This window comes from Neofelis nebulosa, chromosome 5 (assembly GCF_028018385.1).
Source record: "Neofelis nebulosa isolate mNeoNeb1 chromosome 5, mNeoNeb1.pri, whole genome shotgun sequence".
Taxonomy (NCBI): Eukaryota; Metazoa; Chordata; class Mammalia; order Carnivora; family Felidae; genus Neofelis; species Neofelis nebulosa.
The window spans coordinates 155,520,128-155,545,861 of NC_080786.1; the positions used below are offsets into that span (position 1 = coordinate 155,520,128).

Sequence of the window (25,734 nt, forward strand, 5' to 3'; positions counted from 1 at the left end):
AAGCCCGTGTGTGACTTACACGTATGTATCCTACCTGCACTTGGACCAGCCGTGTCAAGTGCTCAGCCCTGGTCGAGAGGCCCAGGGGATTCTAAGCAAGAAGGACATCTTCCCACTGGGCACATGACCCGTGAAAATATTAAAAGCAAGAAGGGAAAAGTCACGAACAGGAAAAAGCAGACAAGTAATTGCTAGACAAACACACGCGGCGGAACGGTCCCGAAAGACGGTCTGGGGCGGGCGGTGGGGGTGGGCAGGGGAGTAGTAGGTGGGTAGAGAGGAACTTCGTGGTTAATAAATCTGTGAGACATTGCAGAGTCCCATTCTGGAGTCCTGATACACAACGGCACATTAAAGGCCCTGAGAAGTCCTGCAATAAGAATTTGCTGGAATGTGTTTACGCCGCAGCCTCTGAACTTATTTGGGCACGAACACTTCTACACACACTGTTTCGCACGCTAGAGAACCTCAGAGAGCTCAGACCGGGTGCGTCAGTACGAGGGAAGGGCCTGGTCCTGCCGTGGGGCACAGGCACCGGGGACCAGGCTGTGAGTCTGGCTCTGCCCTGCACTGGATGTTAGACACCTCGTGTTAGTTATCTCCCTTCTTTGGGTCTCGGTTTCCTCATTTGCACAAGGAGTCCCCTTCCGGCCTGCACAGGTACGGTCCGAAAATTCTAGCTCATCATTAGAATCTCATAAAACAGTGGCTTTCTGGCACTTTCCACAGCACAGTCCTCCCCCCCCGCCCCCGCCCCAGCCCCATCTATGCTTTTGCTCTGTATATACGTTCCAGAAGCAAGCCTTCAAGTGCCAGAGAGAAGCAGGAGGATGCAGCAATCACGCCTCACTGCTTAGTCCACGCTCAGGAACTTGGCACGGACCATTCTGGAAACTGGCTATAACTTCGGTTCTCTCCCATCTTCTTCCCCACCATCCGTGACCCTTTGCTCCAGCCCAACTCGGTGATTTCCCCAGGCTCTAGGGGCTTTCATTTCTGCACCTTCCCAGTCTCCCTCCCCCGCACTCCCACCAGCCGCACTGCCTCACCTCCTCTCGGCCTCCTCCGGTGCCTCCCCCCTGCCCCCTGCCTGTGCTCCCTCTGCCCCAGCATCGCGTCTACAGCCCCCGGCTGTCGCTGTTAATGCCCACGCCCTCTTGCCCTGCCTCGGTGAGCACACCATGGGGACCCAGGATAAGTGTGACAGACCACCACCCGGCCGGGCCCGGGGCTCATCGCCATCCGGGAAACATCTCATCGCTCACAGACTGACTTCCAGGAGCCACTCGACCTGCCCGCTTCTGCAGGCCGACAGTGGTTCGCGAGCGCAGATGCGGGGAGTCCAGCGCCCCTGTCTGACATCTTGAAAGGGGACGGACACAGAACACGGGCCTCTGCTGCGGCCACGGGTGACCAGGTCAGTGGGCTCCCAACTTCAGGAGGGGAGCAGCTCCCTGACAGGTGCGTGCTTCCAGACACGGGCCACGGGCCGTGGGGGCAGGAGGGCACGCGAGCGGCGTGGCACAGACCCACAGCCTGAGAACCCACCCGGCCCGGCTCCAGCCACCTCCCAGGGCGGAGTGGAAGGCTCTGTCCCGCCTGCCCCTCTCTCCTTCCCTCATCTGAAGTAACTTTTCCCCCACGAGAGGGAGCAGCTACACACACACACACACACACACACACACACACACACACACACAGTGTGTGGAAGCCAGAAGGCAGCCCCTGCCCGTCCCTGCGTCCCGTCGCTAGTTCACTCCTTCCACGGGGGGCCACACTGTCCTGGGGTTTCCTTGGGGTGCACGGGAGGGACGTCTTTTGTGGAGATGTGCCCTCTTTGCAGACGTCTCTACTTGCGTCTCAGACAACAGACGACGGTTTGCCGGGACCCGGCCGTGTTCACTCCACGCAGGGAAGGTAGGACTCCACCGTCCCTCCGTGTCCAACGTCACGGCTGGGACGGCTGACACCTTCTTGGCCGGGCCACCTCTGCACGTGACTCGCTGCCCCCAGAAGCTTTCAGAATTTCTGTCTTACGCCACCGACCTTCGCGGGGGCCCTGGTGCCCTCGCGCTCGGGCCCTCCAGCCTCCGGATTTTCTTCTGTCACTTCTTTGATAACTTCTTCTGTTTTCTCTTCCTGAGCCCGAGTTTCATCGAAGCCAACGTCGACACTTCCGATGCTCACGTGTGGTTTTTAAGAGGATTTCTGAGCAAAGAGGGAAGACAGACGTCTGCACTCTGCCCCCCTAAAAATGGGAACCGAGGTAATATCGACTTTCTCACGCGGACCAGAGCTCCGACGGACAGCCCTCACACGGAGACATGGGAGGGTGAGGCCTGCTTGTTAATCGTGGGCCTCGTGGGACACTTTCGAACTGGGCCCCTTGGGAGCGCTGGTGATGAAAAGAACCTCGTGCATCCTCAGGGGAAGGAGGGGAGCTCCGTGGAGAGCAAAGCGGCACAGAACAAAGTCCCGGGAAGCCCGGCGTGCCGGGGAAAGGGTGCCCCGGGGGACGTGTGGACATTGAGAACACAGAATCCACGGACAGGACGGCCGCGGCCTGGTCAGAACGAGGGTTGTGTCAACCTCTGCGCTAACATCGTGCCAACGTTGTGCACCTGGTTTTGGCCACGATCGAAGGCAAACTTACTGTAACTAACGAGCACATGTATTTTTAAGCCACCAAAGCCAAAGGCCTTCGGTTACGCAACACCCGGACCACTCCTCCTCTAAGACAGACTCTGTCCTGCAGGCACGGTCTCCCCTCCCCACAGACGAGCGGGAAGGGACAGTCCTGCCACATCACCCCGAGCGTTATCCCCGCACGAATCATGATGTAAGGACGGCCAGCTCACAGAGGGTTTGCCTCCAGCGACATCAAGGGCATCAATGCCGGTGCCCTGAACCTGCACGACATCCGTGCTCGCGGCCGTAACTGGAGACACGGGTCATGTTGCGGGTCGAGAACAAGCCAGACAGAGCCAGGAAGACGTGGCACAAATGAGGCAGAGATCGGCATCATCCCAGAGAGACCCAAGTCTCAGCCTTACGCAAGCTCGTGGAAATCTGACCCTGCAGGCCCAGGAAGGCGCAGGGGAGGGTCCACAGCGGCGTTCCTTTGGGCTTTATCAGGGTGAGGGGCCCCAGCAGGGCCCCTGCCGTGACCCCAGCCGCCCCCACTGTGCTTCTGCAGGGCTGCTCCACGGCCAGCTGCCGGCCTCGGCGACCCCTTCTCTTTGCCCGTTCTGGAAACTCTTCCCTCCGTCTGTCAAACTCCCACCCAATCTTTCAGGCCTCCCCCTAACGACCCCTCCTCCCCAACCCTGTCCGGCCCCACACAGGCACGCCGCACCCACTTTTCCCCGGGAGGCCCCAGGCCACCCCCACCTTCCTCACTGCACACCTCTCTCTGTGGCAGTTTACAGCCCTGCAACGCTCCCGCCAGCCTCAATCTGAGCTCACCCTCAAAAGCAAATGTTTTCCTTAATGTCCCCTCCCCTGTGACCTCGAAGGCCCCACTTCTCTTTCTACTGCAAAGCTCCCGGGAAGGACTCTGTCGGCTTCCTCAACGACCGTTCCCTCTTGAACGGGAGGATTCGCTCCCAGGGCTCCACCAAAGCCCTCCCACCAGCCCTGTCCTCGCCTTCCAGCTTGCTGAGCCCAGCCCTCCATCAACGAGGCACCAGCCGTCACACCCTCCCTCTGGAACCTAGTTCACGTCTCTCGGGGCGCCTTCCTAAGTCCCTTTCCCTTCCCGTCCCCTGTCCAAAGCCGCCTCCGTAGGGTGACCCGGGCTGCCCCCTGGTCCCCTCTCCCTCTGGACCCAGCCCCTGCCCCCACGTCGCCTCCCGGGCCCGTGTCCCCGGTCCGTTCCTCGGCCCCGACCCCACCGACCGCTTTGCTGACAACCCGGCACTTAAGCTCACACTGCTCGTCCCTAGTTTTAACAGCCGCAAGGACAGGATTTCCAGCATTTTATAAATATTGGCTTCTTAAAATAAAACCGTTAGGTCGCTCCTCTAAGCACGTCTGCTGGAATTGAAGCGCGACTGCGTGATCTCCATGGCCATCCGTGTACCACGCACGTGAACCAGCTCTCCCTCAACTGTCACAGTCCATGGCCCTTTTGCGTCTGTGACCACCGCTCCCCTCGCTGCGAGCGGGACGGGACAGCCACGGTTACGGACTCGCGCTCGGCAGGACTCCACGGGGCCACCTGCGGGTGTGCACGTGAACTCAGGCACGCAGGTCCAACCAGGCCAGCTCTTCTAGGCCCGCAGGCTGTGATGGCGTCTTCCGGGTCGGGCCGGGGCTGCGCGAATTGGAACCCCGCCGACGCCGACAAAATGACAGCACGTGTTCCGACGAACAGTCATCTGGCAAAGAAGCCACGTCTGATGAGGCGCACAGGCCTTTTCCCCAGTGGGCTGGCCCGCCACGGACAAGTGTGCAGATCCGTTCCCACTCCAGTTCTCTAAGTGTGAGTGCAGGAGCCCCGTTCCACAGGCGTGTGGCCGGGAAGGGAGAGCTCTGTTAGAGCAGCGCCTCCCACGGCCACCATCCTGCCACGGTGAGTGCCACGGGCTCCGTCTGCGTAAGGACGCCTTCCACGTGCTGCAAGCCTGAGGTCTCTGACCCGCAGCGAGGCCACTCCCCTGACACCACGCCCCCCCCCATCCGTAGGGATCTCTCCCGGGCTGCGAGGGGTAGGACCCCTCTCCAGGATGCCGGTGCGTCAGGAAGGTGAGGACCCGGCCCCTCCCCCAGCCCCCAGCCAGGGTCTCTCCCGCCCCAGACGGAGAGGGGCAGTTGGAAGACGCCGCTGTCTACTCCTCCTCCCGGGGCCCCCACACACCGGTCACCTGCACCTCGGTAATCGGCACCTCCTGTCACCTGCCACGCATTTCCCAACCAAACCTGCAGCGGGGCCTCCTGGCTCTAGAAATACACTTTGTCCTACTTCCTCATTTCCCTCCCGCCTCCACCCTGTTTGTAATGGAATCCTGTCAGGCCCGGATTCCCCACGTGGCCGCCACAGACACAGATCTTGTCCCACCCCTGCCGAAGCCCTCTGTGGCATCCGTCTGGCACTCGGGATAAACTGAGCGGCGGACAGCCCGGGCTTTCTCCCCACCCCCACCCCCACCCCCCCACCCCCCCCCCGCCACACCGCCTCTCCCCCCTGGGCACACGCAGCTGGCTCCACACCAGGCCCTTTACGCGTGCCACTCATCTGCCCCCGACACGCTCACCCCCGACCTCCACGAGCACCTCACGGCACTGGTCTCAGCCCCAACGCCCCCTGCTCAGACTGCCTGAGCATGCCCCCCCCCCCCCACCACAGCCTCCCCCTGCTTCCTCTCCCCTACACCCTCCAACCCCAACCGCTGCCCACCTCACTGAGTGTTACTATTCGTTGTCAACACCTTCCTCCGCCCTCCACAGCGTGGGGCGCGAGAGGCAGGGCCTTCTGGCTTGTCCAACACAACAGGCCCTGGCTGAATAAATCTGTGTCGAACGAACAGCCGGGGAGATGAGGACACACCATGAGCTGTTTCAGGGGAGCCGGGCACGGATCACCCACACCGCACAAACGTGAACAGCACACCGCCAAGTGCACCTGAGTCACTGCTTAACAACCTTAACCTCTGAGACCACGTGTATCAGAAACATTCCTTCCATCTCCCTTAAACGTCTGCAAAACGGGAGGCACGTTCCTGTCCTGGCTCTCTCCCCAGAGAACGATAGCAAAAGAATGGTGATTAGAAGGGTATCTGAAGCAAACTGAGTTCTTTCTCAACTATAATTACTCCCAGAAAAGGGATCAGCCTTGCAATTGGGGCTGACTGATTGATTGATTGATTGATTGGTCTTCTGGTTAAAAACATAACAATAACGGTCCTTTCTGCTTCCAAAAGAGAATGTAACATTATATTCTTTGTTGGCAACTTTTTTGCCAACGTAGGAATCAAAGAAATCGACAGGGGAAAAAAAACTCTGTACAAAGGAAGGACTTCGCCGTTTTTCCCTTTCAAAATCCAAACTTCGCAGCTCTATTTCTGAGCCATTCACCGTAAGGCAGTGATGTCAAGGAAATCGGAAGCCGTGTGGAGCCGTGAAAATATGGAAAACGTGCAGGTCTGAAACAAAATATCTCGTGTGCTGGGTCGGGGAGGGGCGCCTCCCTCCTCACAACACTGCCTACCTCTCCACACTCTCTGGGAGAGTTCTTGCTGTTCCCTGTTAGGGTTCATCACAAAACCAGGGGCTCCCTTACTTTTCATCCTCAAAAATACCTTCGGGAACCAAGCTGAGTTCTCCAAATTTACCTGGTGAATCTGGATTTTAGGGAAGTGGCTTAAGCAAACGTGGTGTTGTGTTGGTGGCTTTAATCACGTAGACGGGTCCATGTGTCACTGATGTCACACTCCTACCATTTTAACGTACCCTTGGGGACGGTGGGGGCAATTTCTGAGCATTTGGGGGAGAAACCCCATCCCCTACGTGAAGAGCTTAATAAAGGTAAGCCCGTTACCCTATCAGGCCGGTGGATTTTCCACAGCGAGTTTACTCCTGTCTTCTCTAACCTGACCCTCGCCGCGCACACCTGTCCCTCGCGCGAGAGGCCACATGGCCAGCGCCTCCACCTGTCCGCGCTGGGCCGAGCCGGGCCGGGCCTCACCTGTGCGGCCGGCGAGCCCCTCCCGGGGTCGGCCACCCACCCCGTGTCACCTGTCCAGGGACTTCACTCCCTTCCCTCGGCCACCCAAGGGCTTACGGAAACGGGGAGAGGGGGGGAGCGGGGTGCCCTGGGGGGGGGGGGGGGCCTAGGGAACCCCATCGCCCGGACTCCGGGGTCTGCGCTCCTAACCTCCGGGGCGGGGGTCCGGGACCCTCCCCGAGCGCCCCCCGGGGGGCCGGGCGCCAGGACGGGGGGTCCGGGGTGGGGGGATGGGGGCGGTGACATCACGCGGGGCCGTCGGCGGCGAGGGCGCCCGGGGGCGGGGACCGCGGGCCGGGGCCGGGGGCGGAGGAGCCCCCGCGCCGCACCCACGGGCGAGCGCGGCCCCGCGCCCCGCACCCCGCACCCCGCGCCGGCCGGGCCGTGGGCGGCGGGCGGCGGGCTGCGGGCCCGGAGCGCGCGGGCCGCGGGGCGGCGGGGCGGGCGGGCGGCGCGCAGGGCGATCCCGGAGCGGCTCCGGGAAATCCAGCCGGGTTTTGACTCCGATCGCCCACGGAGCCCGCAGCCGGCGAATGTAACAAAGAACAAGCGGCATGGCGGCTGGACCGGGGCGGGCGGCGGGCGGGCGGGGCCGGGGCGGCGGGCCGGGCGCGGGGCGCGGGGCGCGGGGCGCGGGCCGGGCCGGGCCGGGGCGGCGCGCGGGGGCGGCGGCGGGCGCGGGGCCCCGGGCTTTACCTGCCTGTGGAATGTGCAGAGCGGGCTCGGATCCGGACTCCGGGTTGCGATCCGCTCCGGAAACTGCGCAGCACCGGAAGCCGGGGGGCGGCGGCGGGGCATTGTGGGAGTTGTAGTTCGCGCGGGCGCCGGCGGCGCGGACTGGGGGCCGACGGAGAGCGGGCGGCGTGCACGGGCAGCGGCGGGGCGCGGGCGGCGCGGACCCGGGGCAGCGAGCAGGTCGCGGGCGGTGTGGACGGGGAGTGGGAAAGCGGGCCGCGCGAACCGGGGGTTGTGGACCCGGGAGCGGACGGCGGGGGCTGGGCAGCAGGTCGTAAGCTGTGTGGACCGGGAGTGGGAGAGCGGATGATGTGGATTGGAGAGCAGCGAGGCGTGGATGGTGATGCGGGGGGCAAGGGCGGCGTGGACCGAGAGCGGCAGGGAGCAGGCAGTGTAGACCGGGCTTGGGAAAGTGGGTGGTGTGGCTCCCGGAGCTGGCGATGTGGATCGGGTAGTGGGAAAGCGGGCGGTGAAGACAGGAGAGTGGCGAGGCGCCAGTGGTTGATAGAGGAAAAGGACGGCGTGGACGGAGAGCGGCAGGGGGCAGGCGGCTTAAACCCGGAGTGGGAGAGTGGGTGGCGTGGCGCCGGGAGCGGACCGTGTGGATGGCGAGGCGGAGGGCAGGGGCGGCGTGGATCCGGACCGGCCTGGGAGAAGCGGGGCTGGCTCTGCTGCCCCTTCCCCGGAGGCGTGGCTGGTGTGACCCTGGCAGCGACGCATGACCATTACAAATATCGATTCTACCCCTGTGCTGCACAAACCCACAGCCCACAGCTCCCGGGGCCCCTGTAAGTCTCTTCTGGTGGCTGCTGGAGCCATAATTTCTTTTGGGGGCGGGGAGACTTGGAAGAAAGGGTCGAATTTTTCTTTAAAACCTGTCTGAGATTTGCTGCCAGGTGGTAGTTCTGACAGGAGCCAATAGTGTGCCCCAGTCCTCCTGGTCCACTCAGGGAACCCGCCCCGGAGCGCTTACAATGCCCCAACAAGCTGGGGAAGTACCAGGAGGGAGCATCTGGACCCCGCAGGGTGGGCTCTTGAAATACACACCTTGACCCGTGTGATGCTGGAAGGTTTGGGAATACCACCACCCTGGGCAGGGCAACTGAGGCCAGACTGCTCCCTGACTCTCCCCACCCTGGGGGCTCGGTGGCCTGCTGACTGACCTCCATCAAAAGTGCATGCGGGAGAGCGGGCACCTGGGTAGATGAGTCGGTTAAGCCTCCGACTCTTGATTTTGGCTCAGGTCATGCCCCCCAGGGTGGTGAGATCCAGCCACGCGTTGAGCTCTGTGCTGGGCTTGGGAGTCTGCTTAAGATTCTCTCTCGCTCTCCTTTTGTCCCTCTCCCCCACTCGCCGGCTCGCTTGCTCTCTCTCTCAAAACAAAACCCCAAAACGTGTGGCCACAGAATGTTAGAAGGGACTAGAGGAGTCTTTTAGTCTCTGGAGCAGAGCAGTAACACCGTCTTCTTCATTTCTGCCTGGCAGAAAGTTCCACTGATAAACTGCAAGAAGAGACAAGCAGATGGAAAAAGGATTTGAAGTTGACATCAGACAGGACTCATTTGCCTCCTACACGGGAAGCTCCTAGGAATCAACAGGAAAAAGGTAAAGAACCCAATAGAAAAACGGACAGTTCCCAGTAGAGGAAATACAATGGCTCAGGGCGCCTGGGCGGCCCAGTGGTTAAGCCTCCAATGTCAGCTCAGGTCGTGATCTCTCGGTCGTGGGTTCCAGCCCCGCGTCGGGCGCTGTGCCGAAAATTCGGAGCCTGGAGCCTGCTTCAGATTCTGTGTATGTGTGTGTGTGTCTCTCTCAAAAACAAACAAACATTAAAAAAGTTAAAAAAAAAAAAAAGCAAGCAAGCAGGCATCGTGGCTCTTAAGCTTAAGCAAAGCTCTTCAACTGTACTGCTACAGGAGAAAAAGCAAAGTGGCAGCACAATCATTTTCACCTGTTACATTAGCAGATTGGGCTTTTTTTAAAGCTTAATAGCATCATTTTGAAGAGAGTGTATAAAATGAGCTGTCTCATCCTTTCCTGGTGGGAGAATAATTTGGTATAACCCCCATGGGGGCCCTTGGTTAATATGGAAATTCTAAATGCATAGAGCCTACGGCACGGCAGTCCCACGAGCAGAAATGTGTTCTCAGCTAGACTCACTTGCGTGAATGGGTATGTGTGCAAGCTTGGTGATAAGTGAGGGCCCATCGAAACGGCGTGGCAGGAGGGTAGAAGGCTGAGCGGCTGCCCAGGGAGCAAGCTGAGTGTGGCCCGGGTGCCCCGAGCTTCCTACCCCCGCCCCTCTAGTGACCTCACGGTTCTCGAATGCCCAGGTGGCTGGCCGCCGAGGCCTCTGCACATCAAACACGGGTAGGACAGCAGAGCGGAAACCTGTGCAAGTGGAAGACCTGACCCCGTCTAAAGCCATTTCTCGTGTTGGTTTGTGCAGCACAGGGGTGGAATCGATATTTGCAATGGTCATCGCATCTTCAAAAGAATTCCCAACGGGTTCAGTTTATTCCTTCCATGAAAGTTGGAAGGAATAAAGCTGCCTTTTAAGGCAGATTTATATCCAAGTTTTTTTTAGTGTTTATTTATTTGGGGGGGGGGGAGGGGCAGAGAAAGGGGAGCAGAACGCAGAATCCGAAGCAGGCTCCAGGCTCTGAGCTGTCAGCACAAGAGCCCGATGCGGGGCTCGAACCCAGGAACCGCGAGATCCTGACCTGAGCTGGAGTCCGACGCTTAACTGAGCCGCCCAGGTGCCCCTATATACAGAATTTTAAAGTTTTTTTTTTTTTTTTTAAAAACTTAAAAAAAACCACATTGTTTCTGAAAGTGTCAAATTTTATTATTTTTTAAAACGTCTATTTATTTTGAGAGAGAGAGAGTGAGTGAGCAGGGAAAGGGGGAGGGAGAAGATCCCAAGCAGGCTCCGTGCCACCAGCTCAGAGCCTGACATGTGGCTCGAACTCCCAAAACCATGAGATCACAACCTGAGCCAAAATCAGGAGTCAGACACTTAACCAACTGAGCCACCCAGGCACCCCTCAAATTTTACTCTTAAGAACAAAACAATGCGGAAGCCTTGCCTTTAAAAAAAAAAAAGAAAAGAAAAGAAAAGAAAAACCACGTGTAGAAGATGTTCCTTGGGCAGCTTGTGGCCTCTGACTCTGGATAGTGGTATTGCATCAGTGTCCTGTTTCCCAAGCACGACAGCTATTGGGTGTGTGATGTGGAGATGCCGTCCTTCTTGGAAAATGCACTCTGAAGAAGTCAGGGTGGAACACGACGTCTCCAGCAATCGATCAGTTGATCGCTAGATGATAGGTAGGCAGGCAGAGCGAGTTTAGCAAAGTCGCTGAATCTAGTTGGAGGCTATGTGGGTTATTCTGTAGGTGTGAAATTTTACAAAATAAGTCGGGGGAATTAAAAATAAGTAAGCAATAGAGCTTCCGTTACCCTGAGTGGATTTTCCTAGGGCATAATCACCATGCCCTGTCGTCACTCCTCCCCCCCTCCCCCCCCGTCCCCCCCCCCCTCGCCTCCGCCCCTGCCCCGAGACGATGGTCTCAGCCCAGACACTGGCTGCCTCCCACGTGGACTAACTAACATGGCTCATCAGCCCTGGTTTTTTGTTAGTTGACTCCCTTCATCCTGGACTTCATACAACTAAATATCCCAAGTCACTTCTCTACACTACCTGTAGCTTTTCAGTCTGGCTAAGTGTTGCTCTCCAGATAGAGACAGCAATCTAATCAGCAAGTGACTTAATTCTCACTGTGTGCAAAGCATTGGATGTCACTTGATAGTTTTCTCGCCCATCGCAGGGAGCTGAAAGTTCAGAAAAAGCCGACACCAGGCCGTAAGTCCTTGGTCTCTGCTTTTGACGCAAGGTAGCAGGGACTCACCAGCCAGACAGCCTGGGCTCACATTCTGTTTTCTGCCACTCATCCACTGTGGAATCTTGGGCAAGTTACTTAACCTGTCTGTGCCTCGGTTTCCTAATCTGTAAAGCTGAGGTAGGTCATAACTCACGGGGTTGTCTCAAAGAGTGTTAAGAGTCACTAACCAGCTCTGGCACATAGTAAGTGCTCAGTCAATACACTTACCACCATTGTGATTCCGAGTCTCTGTCCCGCGTCCGCATAAAATACCACGCAGCCCAAGGCACCCCAGCATCCAACTTGATAAACGCTGATATCAGCGGTTGAATGCTTGGCACACGCAGGACACGACGGGACGGTTCGCAGCGTGGAGGGGTGGTGCGGAGCCGGGGTGGGCTGCGCTGTGCGCGTGGAAGTTGGTGCCTCTGGGGCGCCGTGGGACGGGGGTCTGGTCTGGCAGCGTTCTCTTCAGCGCGGGCACCGTGCGAGGCCATCCATCCTGGTATCCGGGCCTCTGTGGTGAGCAGCTTGCCTTTTCTTTTTTTATGCACCATTTGCCGATGCGTACGTCGGGCACTCGGTACTGGTAGGCAACCAAGGTCACAACGGCATGGTTTTGTCATAGCCGTGCCCGCCTTGGCGGGCTCTGTCCCCTGACCCTGCGCCCGGATGAGGGGGGGCAGGATGGGCGTAAGCAAACCTGCCAGATGTGCTCATATGGGGCTGGCTGCTGACCCTGGTCCTTGCTCCCTAGGTGCGCTGTCCTGAGCCCTGGGGATACGCCCAGGAGCCCGCGTAGGAGGCCGTGATCTGGGGTCAAGTGACAAGCACTTGGAAGAGGTGCCCCGTGCTCTGCGTCATCCTTGGTGGCCGAAGCTGCTTCGCGGAGCAGGTGGGGTTTGTGTTCGGTTAGGTCATTAGAGCAGGGAGGGGTGCGTGCTGGGGACGAGGGGTGCACATTCACAGCCTGCGGGTGGTTGACGTGGATTAATGTGGGCAGTGTGGACGGGATCGGTAAGAATACAGCCTGTGCCTCAAGGTGACCTGGTAAATCAGGGCAAGGCTGGCCTTCCAGCGAGCACATCTGGTCCAGCGTCAGCACAGAAAGGGCCGTGGTCTCAGACCCCCGGACGCCTCCATCCCTAACAAGACACGTGGCCACCACCTTGCCACGAGCAGAGCTGAGAATCCGAATCCGAGCCCCGGGACGGCTGGGGCTCTGCACAGGTAGACTGTCCCCCCTCGACGGCAGAGGTATCAATCATCTGGGCCCCCACTCCGTACCCAGGAGGGCCACCCTGAGAAAAGGTCGGGGTCTGTGCACCAGTTTCCCAAATGCCACAGCACCCGGGCACAGCAGGGAAGCAGCCCAGATGCCTGCAGGGTTCGTGTGGGATCCGTCCATCTGTCTGTGCCCGGCTCTGGCCCCCGCTGCCCCGCCCCACCCGGTAATCACCACGGGCCCCAAGCCAGTGTGACACCATCCGTACTCTGAGCCCCATGCAGGAGCCTGCCCCACACTCTCCCGGATGGGCCTCCGCTGGGACAGCGAGGACCACAGGAGCCGAGGGATGTATGCAAGACTGCGCCCAGAAGGCTGCGGGGCGTCCCGCAGGGTCACCTCGTGCCAGCTTCCGCCCCTGGAGGACCCAGGCCGAGCCGACCCTGAAGGGTAGCACCCACAACTGGCCAAGAACAAAGCAAGGGGCGGCAGCAACGAGCGAAGGGCCCACGTCTTTTCACGCGGCCGACCGCGACGGGCATGGGCACAGACGGCCGAGCACCCGACGGAACGTGACCCGGGGCGCAGCAAACACAACTCGGTGTTAGTGTTCCATGTGCACGTTTATTTCTCTCGAAGACCGTTCGTGTTCCAGCCACATCTTCCGTGGTTTGGTGCAGGACAGTGACATGTTTTTATTTTTTATTTTTTTAATTTTTTTTTTTTTAACGTTTATTTATTTTTGAGACAGAGAGAGACAGAGCATGAACGGGGGAGGGTCAGAGAGAGGGAGACACAGAATCTGAAACAGGCTCCGGGCTCCGAGCCGTCAGCACAGAGCCTGACGCGGGGCTCGAACTCACGGACCACGAGATCATGACCTGAGCTGAAGTCGGCTGCTTAACTGACTGAGCCACCCAGGCGCCCCAGTGACGTGTTTTTAAAGTGCTACCGCGGAATACGATCACCGTCGGGCAGATCCATCACCACGCTCGATCATGAAGCCAGACCCGGCCACGTGCCTGGAAAACCGTGCGTTTTCTTCTTTTAAAAGAAAAATGTAGCTTTGATGGGACACTGGGGTGAAACACCACAAGCCTAAATCACAAACGGTACGTTCCCGACCGGCTGGGAGCGGGGTGGACTGGGCAGGGGGGCGCATTCCGGACGCCTCCTCACGCATCCAACGGGAGTGCTGAAGAAAGGGACCCGGAGGGAACCTGAGTTTGCTCTGCAGGAAGTGGCAGTGTGAGTGTGCCCGTGCCACACGCTTTGGTAATCACGCCTGAGCAGGTTTGGGACAGTGGAGACGGGGGCCTGGCATCTGGGTCTACGCCAGCGCGGGACCCGTGTCCCACCCAGCAGAAACGCCCTGACTTGCAGCGACCGCCGGCTTGTGCCGCGAGGCTTCGAGACAGCGACATGCGAGACTATTACATGGAAACCGCCCCCCCCCCAGCTGGTGGCAGCGACAGAAATCAATCTGTCCCTTTCTGCTCCAGAAGAGAATGTGCCAGGCCTCTCCAGCAAAACCCATCAGAAATCTAGACGGGCAGCGACTGGCCAGGTAGCCACCAGCAGGAATCAAGGGCTGGGCTCCAACTTAAACTGGAGGGTGGGTTTACGTAAAGTGCTCTGTCCAAACCTCCTTCTTCACAGCCGGTTTTCAGCCGGGACAATGAGATCGCTGCTTCTGTTCTTGCTGCGCTAATCACACGCGCACACACGCACGCGAGGCTTCCCTGTGTGCCTCCGCAAAGGTCACGGGCACAGTCCGGAACCGGGCAGTGCCACCGGCGTGCCAGAACCAACGTGAGCACCCTGTTCCTGACGTACAGGTGCCCCACTCAGACCTTAGCGTCCAGAAGAAACCGCTTTGGACACGCCAGTCTGCAAAATAGCCCGGAGGCCAACAAAAAAGTCCTCCAGCCGCTAACGCACAAGGGAAGGGAGGAAGGCTTTACAAACTCGTATGTGTAGTACTCAGTGCGTGACCTTAATCGGTGTTTAAGTTCACAGTGTTCGCATTCGCATGAATCCCTACGCGGGAAAGCGCAGGCCTGGATAAGCAGCCACGGGAGAAGCGTTCACAGTATCCACAGGACCCGTTTTCCCACTGCCCGACCCTCACGCACGCTCCCGCCCCCTATTTTCTCTTAAACTCCCTGGTAAGTCCCTGTCCTCTGTGACTTCAGGAAGGGCCCTCGGTTGGAGAAGATGTGAGTGCATCTCGAGGAGGGGCTTCTGAGCCTTGATCAAGTATACGGGGCTCTTGTGTGCCGGACAGACACACGGAAACACGGATCTCCTGGACACCACGCTCCCCCTTTTGTGTGACGGTCCCGCTTCACACACGGGACAGACGCAGCCCGCCTGTCACTTGCCCGCGACCCGGGAGGGGCTTCAAGTCACCAGGAGGTGGAAAACGCAGAGCCCTTAAAAGTTAAAACGGTGAACAAAATCCTCGTGGGGTCAGTCAGGAATGGGACATTGTCTTGTTTTGAGCGAGAAAGCTCCCGTGTAAAGCTCAGAGACCATCACGTGGCATAGAGTTGATCTGAACTGCAAAATCAGACAGAAAACGGAGGCCCGCAACATCGTCTTTAAAAACAGCATATGGTGAAGAAAGCCATTTTACAGTCACTTGATTAATTCCTGGGACACGGAAAAAAAATTTTAAATATGTATTTTTAAGTAAAATTCTTAACGTGGTCTTCTAATCTCTCTCCCTCGAGAAAAAGGGGGGAAGAAAGTTCTATAATTTTGGTTTTCGAAAAGGTTTCTGTGGGGCGCCTGGGTGGCGCAGTCGGTTAAGCGTCCGACTTCAGCCAGGTCACGATCTCGCGGTCCGTGAGTTCGAGCCCCGCGTCGGGCTCTGTGCTGATGGCTCAGAGCCTGGAGCCTGCTTCCGATTCTGTCTCCCTCTCTCTCTGCCCCTCCCCTGTTCATGCTCTCTCTGTCTCTGTCTCAAAAATAAATAAACGTTGGGGCGCCTGGGTGGCGCAGTCGGTTAAGCGGCCGACTTCAGCCAGGTCACGATCTCGCGTCTGTGAGTTCGAGCCCCGCGTCGGGCTCTGTGCTGACAGCTCGGAGCCTGGAGCCTGTTTCCAATTCTGTGTCTCCCTCTCTCTCTGCCCCTCCCCCGTTCATGCTCTGTGTCTCTCTGTCCCAAAAATAAATAAAAAAAAAAAAAAAAAAAAAAAAAAAAAAAAAAAACATTGAAAAAAAAAAATAAATAAATAAATAAATAAACGTTAAAATTTAAAAAAAAAAAAAAAAAAAAAAAAAAAAAAAAAAAAAAGAAAAGGTTTCTGTGTGTCAGTAGCTCTCTTACCCCTGAAATACCAGTGTCAGGAGGAACAAAAATGTTCGTAGGAAGGAGTCCCCCCCCCAATTTCCTATCTGTGACAGAAGTCGAGGCTTCATAAATGGCCTTTTAAATCTTATTGGAAAAAAGTGAATCTTATTGAACCATCAAAGCCTTCCACACAGATGACCACGGCCCCACCAAGCTCGTCCCCACGAAGCGTGCGTTCAGGAGGCACCGGCCAGCGTGCAGGCCCGTGGAGAGACGCACGGGCGAGGAACGTGGTCTGAAGGGCACACGGGGATACGGACACCGTGGGCCACGCTGATCTTTTCTTCCCACTGGAAATCAAAGCAGGCGTGCGTCCCCTCCAACACGCGTCAAGCGCTGTTCACAGAATTCTGCAGAGCTCCCGGAAGCATGTGAGGCAAGTTTGGCCCACTTGTTACTATTCAACTTAACTTCCATCCCTAAGCCTCACACCTGAGACCTAGAATGAGTTTTCTCTTTTGTCCCAGAAGTACTTTGTTTCAGCTATTGGCAACATTTGGCAAACTAACCTTGGACTAAAGAAAAAAAAAAACCCGGTGTGGGTGGTCACCGCGTTCCGTTAGCGGTCACTTACTGCCCCGACTTCATTCCAGAGGCCCCTCCCTGCACTCCCGTGTGGCAAGTACCCCAGCAGGGCAGTGGGAAAAAAAGCCAGGAGCTGACGGCCCCGTGGGAATCCTGAGCGCTTCTGAAACCACAGAGGAGACTGGAAAGACCACGTGGGAACTCACAGGCCTCCCGTTTGCGAAGGAAACACGAGTGCACAGGATAGGTCTAGTGTTTGCGTACTTTTCAAGTTATATGGCTAATAGCAAAGGCAACTCTGCTCCTACCTTTGTCACAGTGTCTCCATCACCACCACAATGTCTCTACTGACCCCCAATCCCGCCTCCGTCCCACCTGTCCGCACTCGGGGCCAGCCGCACTGTGTTGCTCTGAGCAGCCAGTCAGGACAGGTGACCCATCCGTTCCAGTCACAGTGACAGCACAGAGGGACACCTCCTCTTTGCGACGCGGTCCGGGCACGGACCCAAGATAACACGCGTCGGGGCACAGAGTGGGTGAGGTGGAGTCCCCCTCACCAGCCCCGTCACCGTCCATTACTGGAGGTTCTCCAGTCCGTTATGCAGGTCTCCCAACGTTTTACTTCAGCTCTTTGACCTGAGCGCAGCCCTTTGGCATCTGACTTGGTGAGTTTTCTCTGGGGAAAGCCTCCTGGCTGCAGACGCGGATCTTCGTCCCCCTTTACAGGATGGCAGTACGACCCGGCCGGACGGGGCGGCCGGCTGACAGCTTGCAGCTCTCTTGCTGCATCCCGGGGGTGCTTAGGGGGGCACGCGTCTTCCCGCGTCCTGGTGGGGGAGGCCGCCGGCCGCGGGGTCCGCCGGGGCCCCGTTCATGGCGCTCTTGCTTCTGTGCCTGGAGAGGAGCTTCTTGTTGAGGATCCTGGTGAGCGTCGCCCCCTTCCTCCGGGCCCCCTCCGGCTGCTGCAGGAACACGAGGTCGTTGTGCGACTGGCTCATGCCAGGGTCCTTCTGTTGATGTCGCCGGCGGAAGAACAGCTTTGCGCCCTTCCTTAAAATCCCTCCTGGAAGAGGAAAGCAGAGGGGGGCGGTCAGGTGAGCTGAGGAGGAAACGCCGGGGCCACTGATCCAAGTGGAAAAGACAAGCAAGGAGGTTCGAACTACTCTAACGAGCAGTTTCTTCCATGTGCTGTCACTATCCACACGGGAGGGAAACGGCCGGAATCTGGCCCGGACCACACGTCAGAGTTTTCAGGGTGAAAAGACTTGGAAGGGAGCCCGGGCGGCTCAGTCGGTGAAGTGTCTGACTCTGGATTCTGGCTCAGGTCATGATCTCACAGATTGTGAGTTTGAGCCCCGCACTGGGCTCTGTGCTGACAGCAGGGAGCCGGCTTGGGATCCTCTCTCCCTCTCCCTCTCCCTCTCCCTCTCTCTCTGTCTGCCCCTCCCCTGCTCGTGCTCCTGCAGATCTCCCTTTCTTTCAAAATAAATAAGTAAACTTTATTTAAAAAAAAAAAAAAAAAAAGACTTTGAGCCGAGAAGCAGTGAGCTGGACTGTCCTGTGCATCCCGGGGCAGGGACGTCCGTCACCCACTTCCTAGTCAAAGCAGACGGCGGCAGGCTGTCCCTACCTCGGGTCCCCTGGCCACTCACTCTCCTGCATGAGGAAGGGTGTAAATGGTGAAGAAGTGCTATGTGCCCCCGAAAAGAGGGTCCTGCTATTAAAAAACAAAAACGGTCTCTGAGAACAAGGGTATCCGCTGTCTTAGGAGAGTTAAGATCTCTTCTTTCAGGGAGTAAGATGTTGTTTCACTCAGACCCCACCGTACGTGCCTCGGGCTGTCATGAAATGTCTGTTTCGGGCTTGTTTCTGACTCACAAGACCTCAACTTTGTGCACCTCGACCTGCCTGCAGGATGTCAGCTAGCGGAACGGAATACAAAAACAGCAGCGGCAATGACTCTTCAAAGACCCAGGGCGAGCTCGCGTAGCCACGGGGCCCGGAACCCACTACACGAACTCCCTCTGGCATGCTGCTGCCCGGGGCCCCCCCAGCAGGGTCCGGGAGCCTTTCGGGCCAGCCTGTGGCGCTCCTCGCGTGTGCGTGTAGGCGTGGAGGGCTTCTGGAGGAGGAGCCTTGTGGCTCTCTGGCAGTCGACTATTTTCCTGACAGAGCCCATGGATGCTTCGGTAGCCGTGACACAGACCAAAGCCACCGGTGTCTGTCCAGAGGGGACGAAGGGCGCCTGCTGGCTCTCCCACGTGAAATGCGTGTGGACGGCGGTGGAGTCTGACCCGCCCTGTCTGTGGACAAAGCAGCACGCCCGTGACTTTAAGGGATCTTAATTGGATCTGGGGCCAGGGGAGAACTTGCCCTTGGCTCTGTCCGGGCTCAGCCGCAGAACAAGGCTCGAGAGCCCCAAGGTATAGGCTGAATGTCATCTGATCGGAGCTGCTGGAAAGATCTTTTGGTTTTTTTTCCATTTTCTCCTTGGATATAGTCAAACGGCCTATTGGGAAGAATCATGGGGACGTTTCTACAAACGTCTAACGTGGAGAGGCTGCGTGCGGGGGGTTTTCCGGACCGCGGGAAGGGGAGTACAGACGTGTGAGCGGCTTCACTCCTGCCGCGAGCCTGAGGTGCCGCATCTGGGGACCACGAAGGTCCGTTCCCAGAGCTGTTCAGGTCCCCCTAAGAATGCAGCGTATCACGAGAAGTCACCAGTTAGGGCGTGTTATTGCACCAACCGCGGCCACCAACCGGACTGGACTTTGGCCAGCGGGGGGGGGCATTACACTGGTACCTGCTGATTAATTACCCCGGCATGGTGACAGGCTCCAGCCGGAGGGTCGCAGGGGCCGAGGGAGTGTTTCTGACACGGGGACCTGCTTTAGGTTAAGCGTGGAGTCCCTGAAGGGCATATTAATGTGGGCTCTCACCTGGAACAGAGGAGGGGAAGGCGGGATCCGTTCTGTCAACTTAGAGTGCTCTGACCCCACGCCCCCGGTCTCCCCAGGGGAACGGAAGCCCGAGGGGGGGCAGGCTGGCCCCATCCCCGGGTCAGCTGGAGGCCAGCAGTAACAGGTGCTGTCCTGGAGGGCCCCGTCCCCTAAGCCCGTCCTAGGTGTCCCCGCACTGGAATTTGGTCTGGGGTCTGGAGCCAGGGTCTGAGGTGTGAGCAGGGGTGCTGTTCTGGGTGGGGTCGCGTCCCTCCAGAATTCCTGTGTTGGGGTCCTAATCCCCAGCACCTCAGAATGTGGCCTTATCTTACAGACGGGGTCCTTACAGAGGTGATTCATCCACAGGGCGTCAAGGCAGGTACCACACCAGCGTGGCTGTGCCCTACAGAAAGAAGAGATGTGGACAGGCACGCCCACGGGGAGCGTGCCAGGTGGAGGCAGGGATGGGGTGACGCTTCGATAAGCCAAGGAAGGCCAGAGACACTGACAAACACCAGAGGCCTGGCGAGAGCATCCTGGCCCACAGGAGCCACCAGCCCTGCCCACGCCTCGACCTCGGGCTTCTGGCCTCCAGAGCTGGGGGGACTGTCCACTGCTGAGCACAAGGCTGTGTGGATCGCAAGAGGCCAGCCCGCCCTGCAGGGCACAGCGTCTGGTTCTCGAGAAGCATGGGTTTGCACCAGATTCCGAGGGAAACCTGAGCGCGGGGAGAGGCAAGAGGTAGGTAGGTGTTCAGGTTAAAGGGAATCGGCACGTCGTCAAGCAACCCCTTTAACTCGTTTCAATGAAATCGCACTTGAAATAACTAAAATTCGAATTCCTGCCATACCACGATGGCGTATCAAGGACCCCCAACCTGTGAATAACACTGGAAAAGCAGAAAGATCTGTGTGCCGTAGTCACTTTGAACGGTCCTGCCGGCCGTGGTCTGTCCCACAAGCGAAGGTCTGCTCCCGTGCGTCCCACAGATGGGGCCCATCATGGGGTGTTTTCTGTCCTTCCGGGCCCCAGGCAAGCTCTCAGAACGGGCTGCTGTTTTGTTAAATAGGACTGTTCCAAATCAATACCAGAACCGATGATGTCCTGGGTCCCCTGGTAAAGTCACTTGGGGGACTCACCAAACCTGTGTCTTCTCTAACTTGATAGGACTTGTCACGGCTTTATGGGGACAATACCTCCTGCTTGGATGGAAGGGTCATGTGAAAGGAGGGACTGAGGTTTGCAGATCTATAGGCTGGAGCCCCGCTTCTGTCTCCCAGAGACCTCTGAGAGAGATCTCCTCCCCAGAGGTGACATGCTCTGCCCCACTAAATGGGCCCCAGTGCAGAAAGCCTGTGTTCTCACACCCGGCTCCTCTGTTCTCCTAAGGACGGTGTCTGAGCTGGCCGGGGGGGGGGGGGGGGGGGGGGGGGTCACACCGCCCAGCAGTGGCCAGCAGGTGTCTGGTAGAGGGCGCATCCGTGGCGGTCACCAGGGGGGCCTCCAGAGAGTGAGACGGGTCTCAGCTCCCATTGGCGTCACAGAGCACAGCCCTGCGCTCCAACGCGGGCGTGGACAGGCTTTCCGGAACCACGTAGATCCCGAGAGGCGTGCTGGTAGCGTGTGTCGGGCAGGACGTTTTACGGACACACGGCCGTCTCCAGATCCATGGTTTAACTCCTCAAACGTGAGGAGTAACCAGAGTAAGCGGAGATCATCTCCTCTGCATTTCCAAATAAAAACGTCAAAGCCTGTTGAGCCTTGGGCACACATCACAGTTGCCCTCGGGGTAAATGACGACGGAGGAACAAGGCCACACGTGTGGCACTGACTCCCGCACTCCGCGGTGGCGCGAGGGGCACCGGACTCTCCCGTCAGCTGAGAAGTCACGCCGTCTGGAGCTCCCTCACCTCACCATGGCCGTGCGGCTGTGTCTTCTGTGTCAAGGTGGCCAGCGTGCCCAGGGATTCAGTCAGACCCTCATCTGTTAGGTGAATGCACTCGGCAGATGTGGGGGTAACACCCGCATTCAGCTATCCCGGACTGAAGCACATTACCCCGGATGATGTGGACGGGCCTCCTCCAATCAACTGAATGCCTTAGGAGCCAACGCCGAAGGGCTCTGGGAGAAGAAGGGATGGTCCCCTGCCCACCGGCCCCGCCCACAGATTTCAGACTGTCAGAGCCCATAATCGCGTGAGCCAATTCCTTGAAATGTAGAACCGATTGGTGCCGTTCCTCTAGAGAACTCTGGCCAAGACAGTAATAGTTTGGTATGTGACGCTTGCCTCTGGGCCCCCAGAACCCGTCCCCTTTGCTGATGGGGAAGCTCACAGTGCCCAGGCCAGAGGAACTGGAGAAGTCTGGATTTCATAAGCCCCTTTTTTCCAGATTAGCTCAGCCACACCAGCAGTCAGGAGGCAAGACTCAGACCTCACCCACACTTTAAAGATCCCTTAAGGACAAAATCTGGAGAGAAGATGTGCAATGTGAAACGAATAGCCAAACGCTTAAAGGGGGGGCAGAGAGGAGAAAAATCTTTCCCTGGTTCTAACAAGGTTAAAAAAAAAAAATCACAAACACACTGAAAAGTAAATAGGAAGAAATTTGAAAATGATTATTCTAAATTATAGCTTTACTAGAGCAAATGTTTGCAAATCTATGCTTGTCTGTCTGCACAGACCCTGACAGACACAAATAGCTCCGTGAAGAATCCATCTCAAAATCTCATACGTAGGAAAGCAATGACCAAAAGCCACCTTACACATTGTAGTTTGCTGCCCAAAGAACAGCTTCTGAGTTCGAGCTAAACCCCACATAGTCTGTTTATAAGCGACTGCTTGTTAGAACCAGAGCTCCGCTAAGGGAAGGGGCGTATGCAAATCACAGCGAGCGAGGCTGCGTGCCCCCCATCTAGGGGCACAGCGCCCGCGCCCCACCCGCGTAAAGTGCTGTCTCAACCCAACCAGGCCACTTGTACGGAGGCAACTGCGGACACACACTGGCGAGGGACAGGAAAATAAAAAGGAAGGGAAGGGAAGGGGGGGGGGGGGTCAGCTTCCTGCTGTTACAAAATATGCTACTCTCGTGGCGAAACCGCACCTAATTTAAAAACACATATAGAAGACAAAAGTAACTTACTGTGTAGGCAATCAATTCTGGTTGGCATAGCGATCCTCTTAAGTTAGAGGGAATGAGCGCGAGGTGACGAGAAGGAAGAGGTCAGAGGTCAAAAGAAAAGTGCGCGGGAGCAAAACAAGAATGACAGACAGTGAGTTCCAAAGCACCGTGCCCCACGTGCGGGTGAAGTGACTGGGAAGGACGTCTGGCGAGAGTCTGGGGGCTCGGATTGCTTTTTGTTTTTTCTTTTTTTACTTTGTAATATTTATTTGTCAAAGTCTCCATCGATACTTTGGTTCTTACTCGTGGGGGAATACACGTGGCGTAACCTTTGCCATCTCGGCCGTCTCTAAACACGCGGCCACGTGAAGTAAATTCACATCGTGCAGCCCGGCCGCATCGACACCGTTAAGCTAGAAACAAGCCCACGTGTGGCGATAAACTGGCTGCGACCTCACAAGATGGACATTTCCAACCCGCGGGGTTCCAGAACTCTAACTATGCTGGCAGGTCTTGGAAATCTGTGCAAACCCACATAGGTGGTTCTTGGGCCAGAAACTAACCTTCAGTTATTTAACGCGGAAACGAGAGGAAACCCCACAGAGCCACTCCCTGGATCCCCAGTGTTGAAAACTGGTGCAACACAAAAGCTACTTGGCATCCGTTAACACATAACTGTCCAACGTCTCACGGAGATGCTGTGCCCAAGTCGCTGGCACTTAGGTCCCCAAGAGTGCCCTTCTTGAGGGGTGCCATCAACCTGGCCAGTGGCGGGCAAGGAGAAGGGCGGCCACGGAAGGGATCCCATGGGAAAGAACCTTCTGGAGGGAAAAGCAGAGGAAGGAGGAAGCGACGGGTGAGGGCAGGGTGGTCTCTGAATGGACTTGGGGTCGGCGAGGCGCGGCGGCCGGGGTTGACGCGGGAGGGCAGGAGGGCAGGCTGGGAGGTTGGGGCTCCGTGAGAACAGGCAGCAGACTGCTGGCCACCGGGAGAAGGAAGGGAGAGGAAGGGGCGCCCCACCCTGCACCCCCTTTGCTACCCCACCCAGCACTCGCGGGCTTCCTCCGGTCCAGGGGGGCTCCCTCGGGCCGTGCTGGCCCCAAGGGCAGGCCAGAGGGGTGTGTATGCGCCTGGCAGACCGACAGCCCGTAACCTGGGCTGCGCCTTCCGAACAGGAGCGAGGGAGCCGCCAGAGGGCAACGCACAGGTCACCCAGGCTCAGCGCAGGGGCACTTAGCAGCCCAGGGTCCGATCTTCATCCCGTGGCTTAGAAATCCTGTCCTCCTTCCCTCTTTCCTTCTGGCTTCCAGCCGCTCCCCACGTGTGCCCACCCTGCTTCGGCAAGCAGGGGCCTCGTGGGGACGCACGAGAAGCAGACAGGAGGGAGTGGGTAGGGATGAACGCAGAGGCCTCCAGCCGGGTTCTCAGCCCCGACAGCAAGGACACAGGGCCACGCACCGCCACGGGGCGGCCCATCCTGCACCCCACGGGGCTCCGAGCTGCACCCCGCCTGCTGCCTGCAGCACCCCACCCCCAGCTGTCTCGGGACGCTTGCCGGTGTCCCCTGAGTGGGGAGCACAACCGCCGGGTCTGAGAACCACTGGTCCCGGCAGCAAGAACGGGGTGGCGGGGCGGGGGCAGTGGGAGACAGCCACGGAGCAGCTCACCGGGGTCCCCGACCTCAGGAGTGACTGGGACCAGCAGTCTGCTGGCCAGACTGATGGCCAGCAGTCTGCTGCCTGTTCTCAGCAGGGCAGGACTTGGCGCTGAGGTGCACCCACGACTCCCAGCTCAGATCAGGCACCTGCTCCCATCCTGTCTCTGCACCGGGGGCCCCTTACCACTGCCCGGGGGGTGGGCCCACCCTCGTGTGCCGAGGAGAAGCTGAGCGCAGGAGGCGTGACGCCTCCCGTGGAGAACAGACCTCAAGCCCCCAGACCGCGTTCGCTCAGAAGGAACCTTTACGTCACCATCGTGCCGAAGCGCTAAGTAAAACTGAGCACACTGAAGAAATGTACAAGTTAAAGCCCCGATTTAGGGCTAATGGAAAACAACGGATTATCCTAATGATGTGATTCCTCGGCCCTACACACACGTTAAGTTGATGGTCGTCAACTTAAAACTGACCCCAGTTTCTGGGGTATTCCTCTCGCCCTGGGCCCTAGCAGGTCCGAGTGGTGGGGTCTGCCCTGGTTTTAGCGAAGGGAAGAGATTGAGACACAATGAACAGGTGCGTATCTGCACAGCCGAGGGAAGCCGGGTCTCTGGCGGCTACGTGTGGCGTCTCTCTGGCCCCACTGTGGGATATGACCCCCTCTAAATGCCCTAGATAGTTCTACTGGGCGGGGGTGGGGGGCAGAGAGAGAGGAAGGGGCCTCTAGGCATGACCACAAGCTGTTCCCCCCAGCCCCCCAATGCGGAGAGATGGAAGGATTCTCAATGTGGCCCCTGCCCAGAGGCTCTAGTCGGGCCCCAACCTCCTGCACGGGGGTGCTCGCTGGGGTGGGGTGCTGAGGAGGGGGTGGGTTTGCACAGGGGAAGGGAAGCGGGTGATGGGAACCGAAAGTCAGCTCAGAAACTGGCAGGAGAGATCAGCCGTCAGGTGGGGCGGGCAGCGGGGGGACGAGAGGGGGGTGGGCGCAGGTACCTTTATGCTTCTTGGCAGCATCCGGCTCTGAGACACTCAGGGAGCTCTCTGACAGCTCGTCCCCATCGGGGTCCAGTGGGGCCTGGCTGTCCCACGCCGGGGCCTGTGACTCCTGGTCCAAGTCCCAGGAGCCTAGCTCGCGCTCCTGGGGCTCTGGGGCCAGCGGGGCCGGGGCCGGCGCCTCTTCCTCCTGCGGGGCAGAGATGGCAGCCGCCCCCGGAAGGGACGGGGGGTCCTCCTGGGGGTTGCCGTCCACGGAGGCCGCGTAGTCCAGCATGAGGGCAGCGGCATTGTCCTGAGATAGCGAGGTCTGTCCCGGGACAAGAGAAAAAAGCCAGCATGAGGGACGACGGCAAGGACACACGGAAGGAGGGCCGGCACAGAAAAGCCCGGAAACCTCTGTCCAAACATGCTGGGGGTGATTCCAAAGAGTCAGAAGTCGCCCACGGCTTGTCTTCCAAGGGGGCGGCAACGGGGTTTCCAAGGGACTGAAGTGCGGTGACTATGGGTCTCCGCTCACAGCATAGGGTCGGGGCCCCTGGTGCCAGGGGCCCTTCACACGTGGAGGGGCATCGAGGAA

The 25,734-nt window shown here is 58.3% G+C and overlaps 2 protein-coding genes and 1 long non-coding RNA gene across 10 annotated transcripts in view; 1 reads left to right on the top strand and 2 right to left on the bottom strand.

The window, feature by feature from the left end:
• Window positions 1–7,507, bottom strand: part of PRDM15 (PR/SET domain 15) — a 69,043-nt gene extending 61,536 nt beyond the window's left edge. For 3 of the 5 annotated variants that reach the window (XM_058732078.1, XM_058732075.1, XM_058732074.1), the window contains exon 1: window positions 7,421–7,507. The gene's annotated coding sequence lies outside the window, so the exon portion shown is untranslated. Of the gene's footprint in view, window positions 1–6,332; window positions 6,776–7,420 lie in introns of those variants that run through there. The other 2 variants (XM_058732079.1, XM_058732076.1) reach the window with 1 other exon arrangement.
• Window positions 7,508–7,527: 20 nt separating this feature from the next.
• Window positions 7,528–20,291, top strand: LOC131512889 (uncharacterized). 4 transcript variants are annotated; one of them, XR_009262363.1, is made up of 5 exons: window positions 7,528–7,639; window positions 8,945–9,064; window positions 10,668–10,786; window positions 12,098–12,235; window positions 18,265–20,291. It is a non-coding gene; the product is annotated as an uncharacterized LOC131512889 (long non-coding RNA). The 4 variants fall into 4 exon arrangements; XR_009262361.1 differs by lacking the exon at window positions 7,528–7,639 and adding an exon at window positions 7,646–8,247; XR_009262364.1 differs by lacking the exon at window positions 7,528–7,639 and adding an exon at window positions 7,646–8,247 and having other exon boundaries at window positions 18,949–20,291.
• The window catches only part of C2CD2 (C2 calcium dependent domain containing 2), a 48,279-nt gene continuing 39,241 nt past the window's right edge, over window positions 16,697–25,734 (bottom strand). The window contains exons 13-14 of the mRNA XM_058732081.1: window positions 25,155–25,464; window positions 16,697–17,511 (exon numbers count right to left, since the gene is read on the bottom strand). Coding sequence (XP_058588064.1) covers window positions 17,249–17,511; window positions 25,155–25,464 — 573 coding nt within the window. The 3' untranslated portion in view covers window positions 16,697–17,248. The remainder of the gene's footprint in view (window positions 17,512–25,154; window positions 25,465–25,734) is intronic.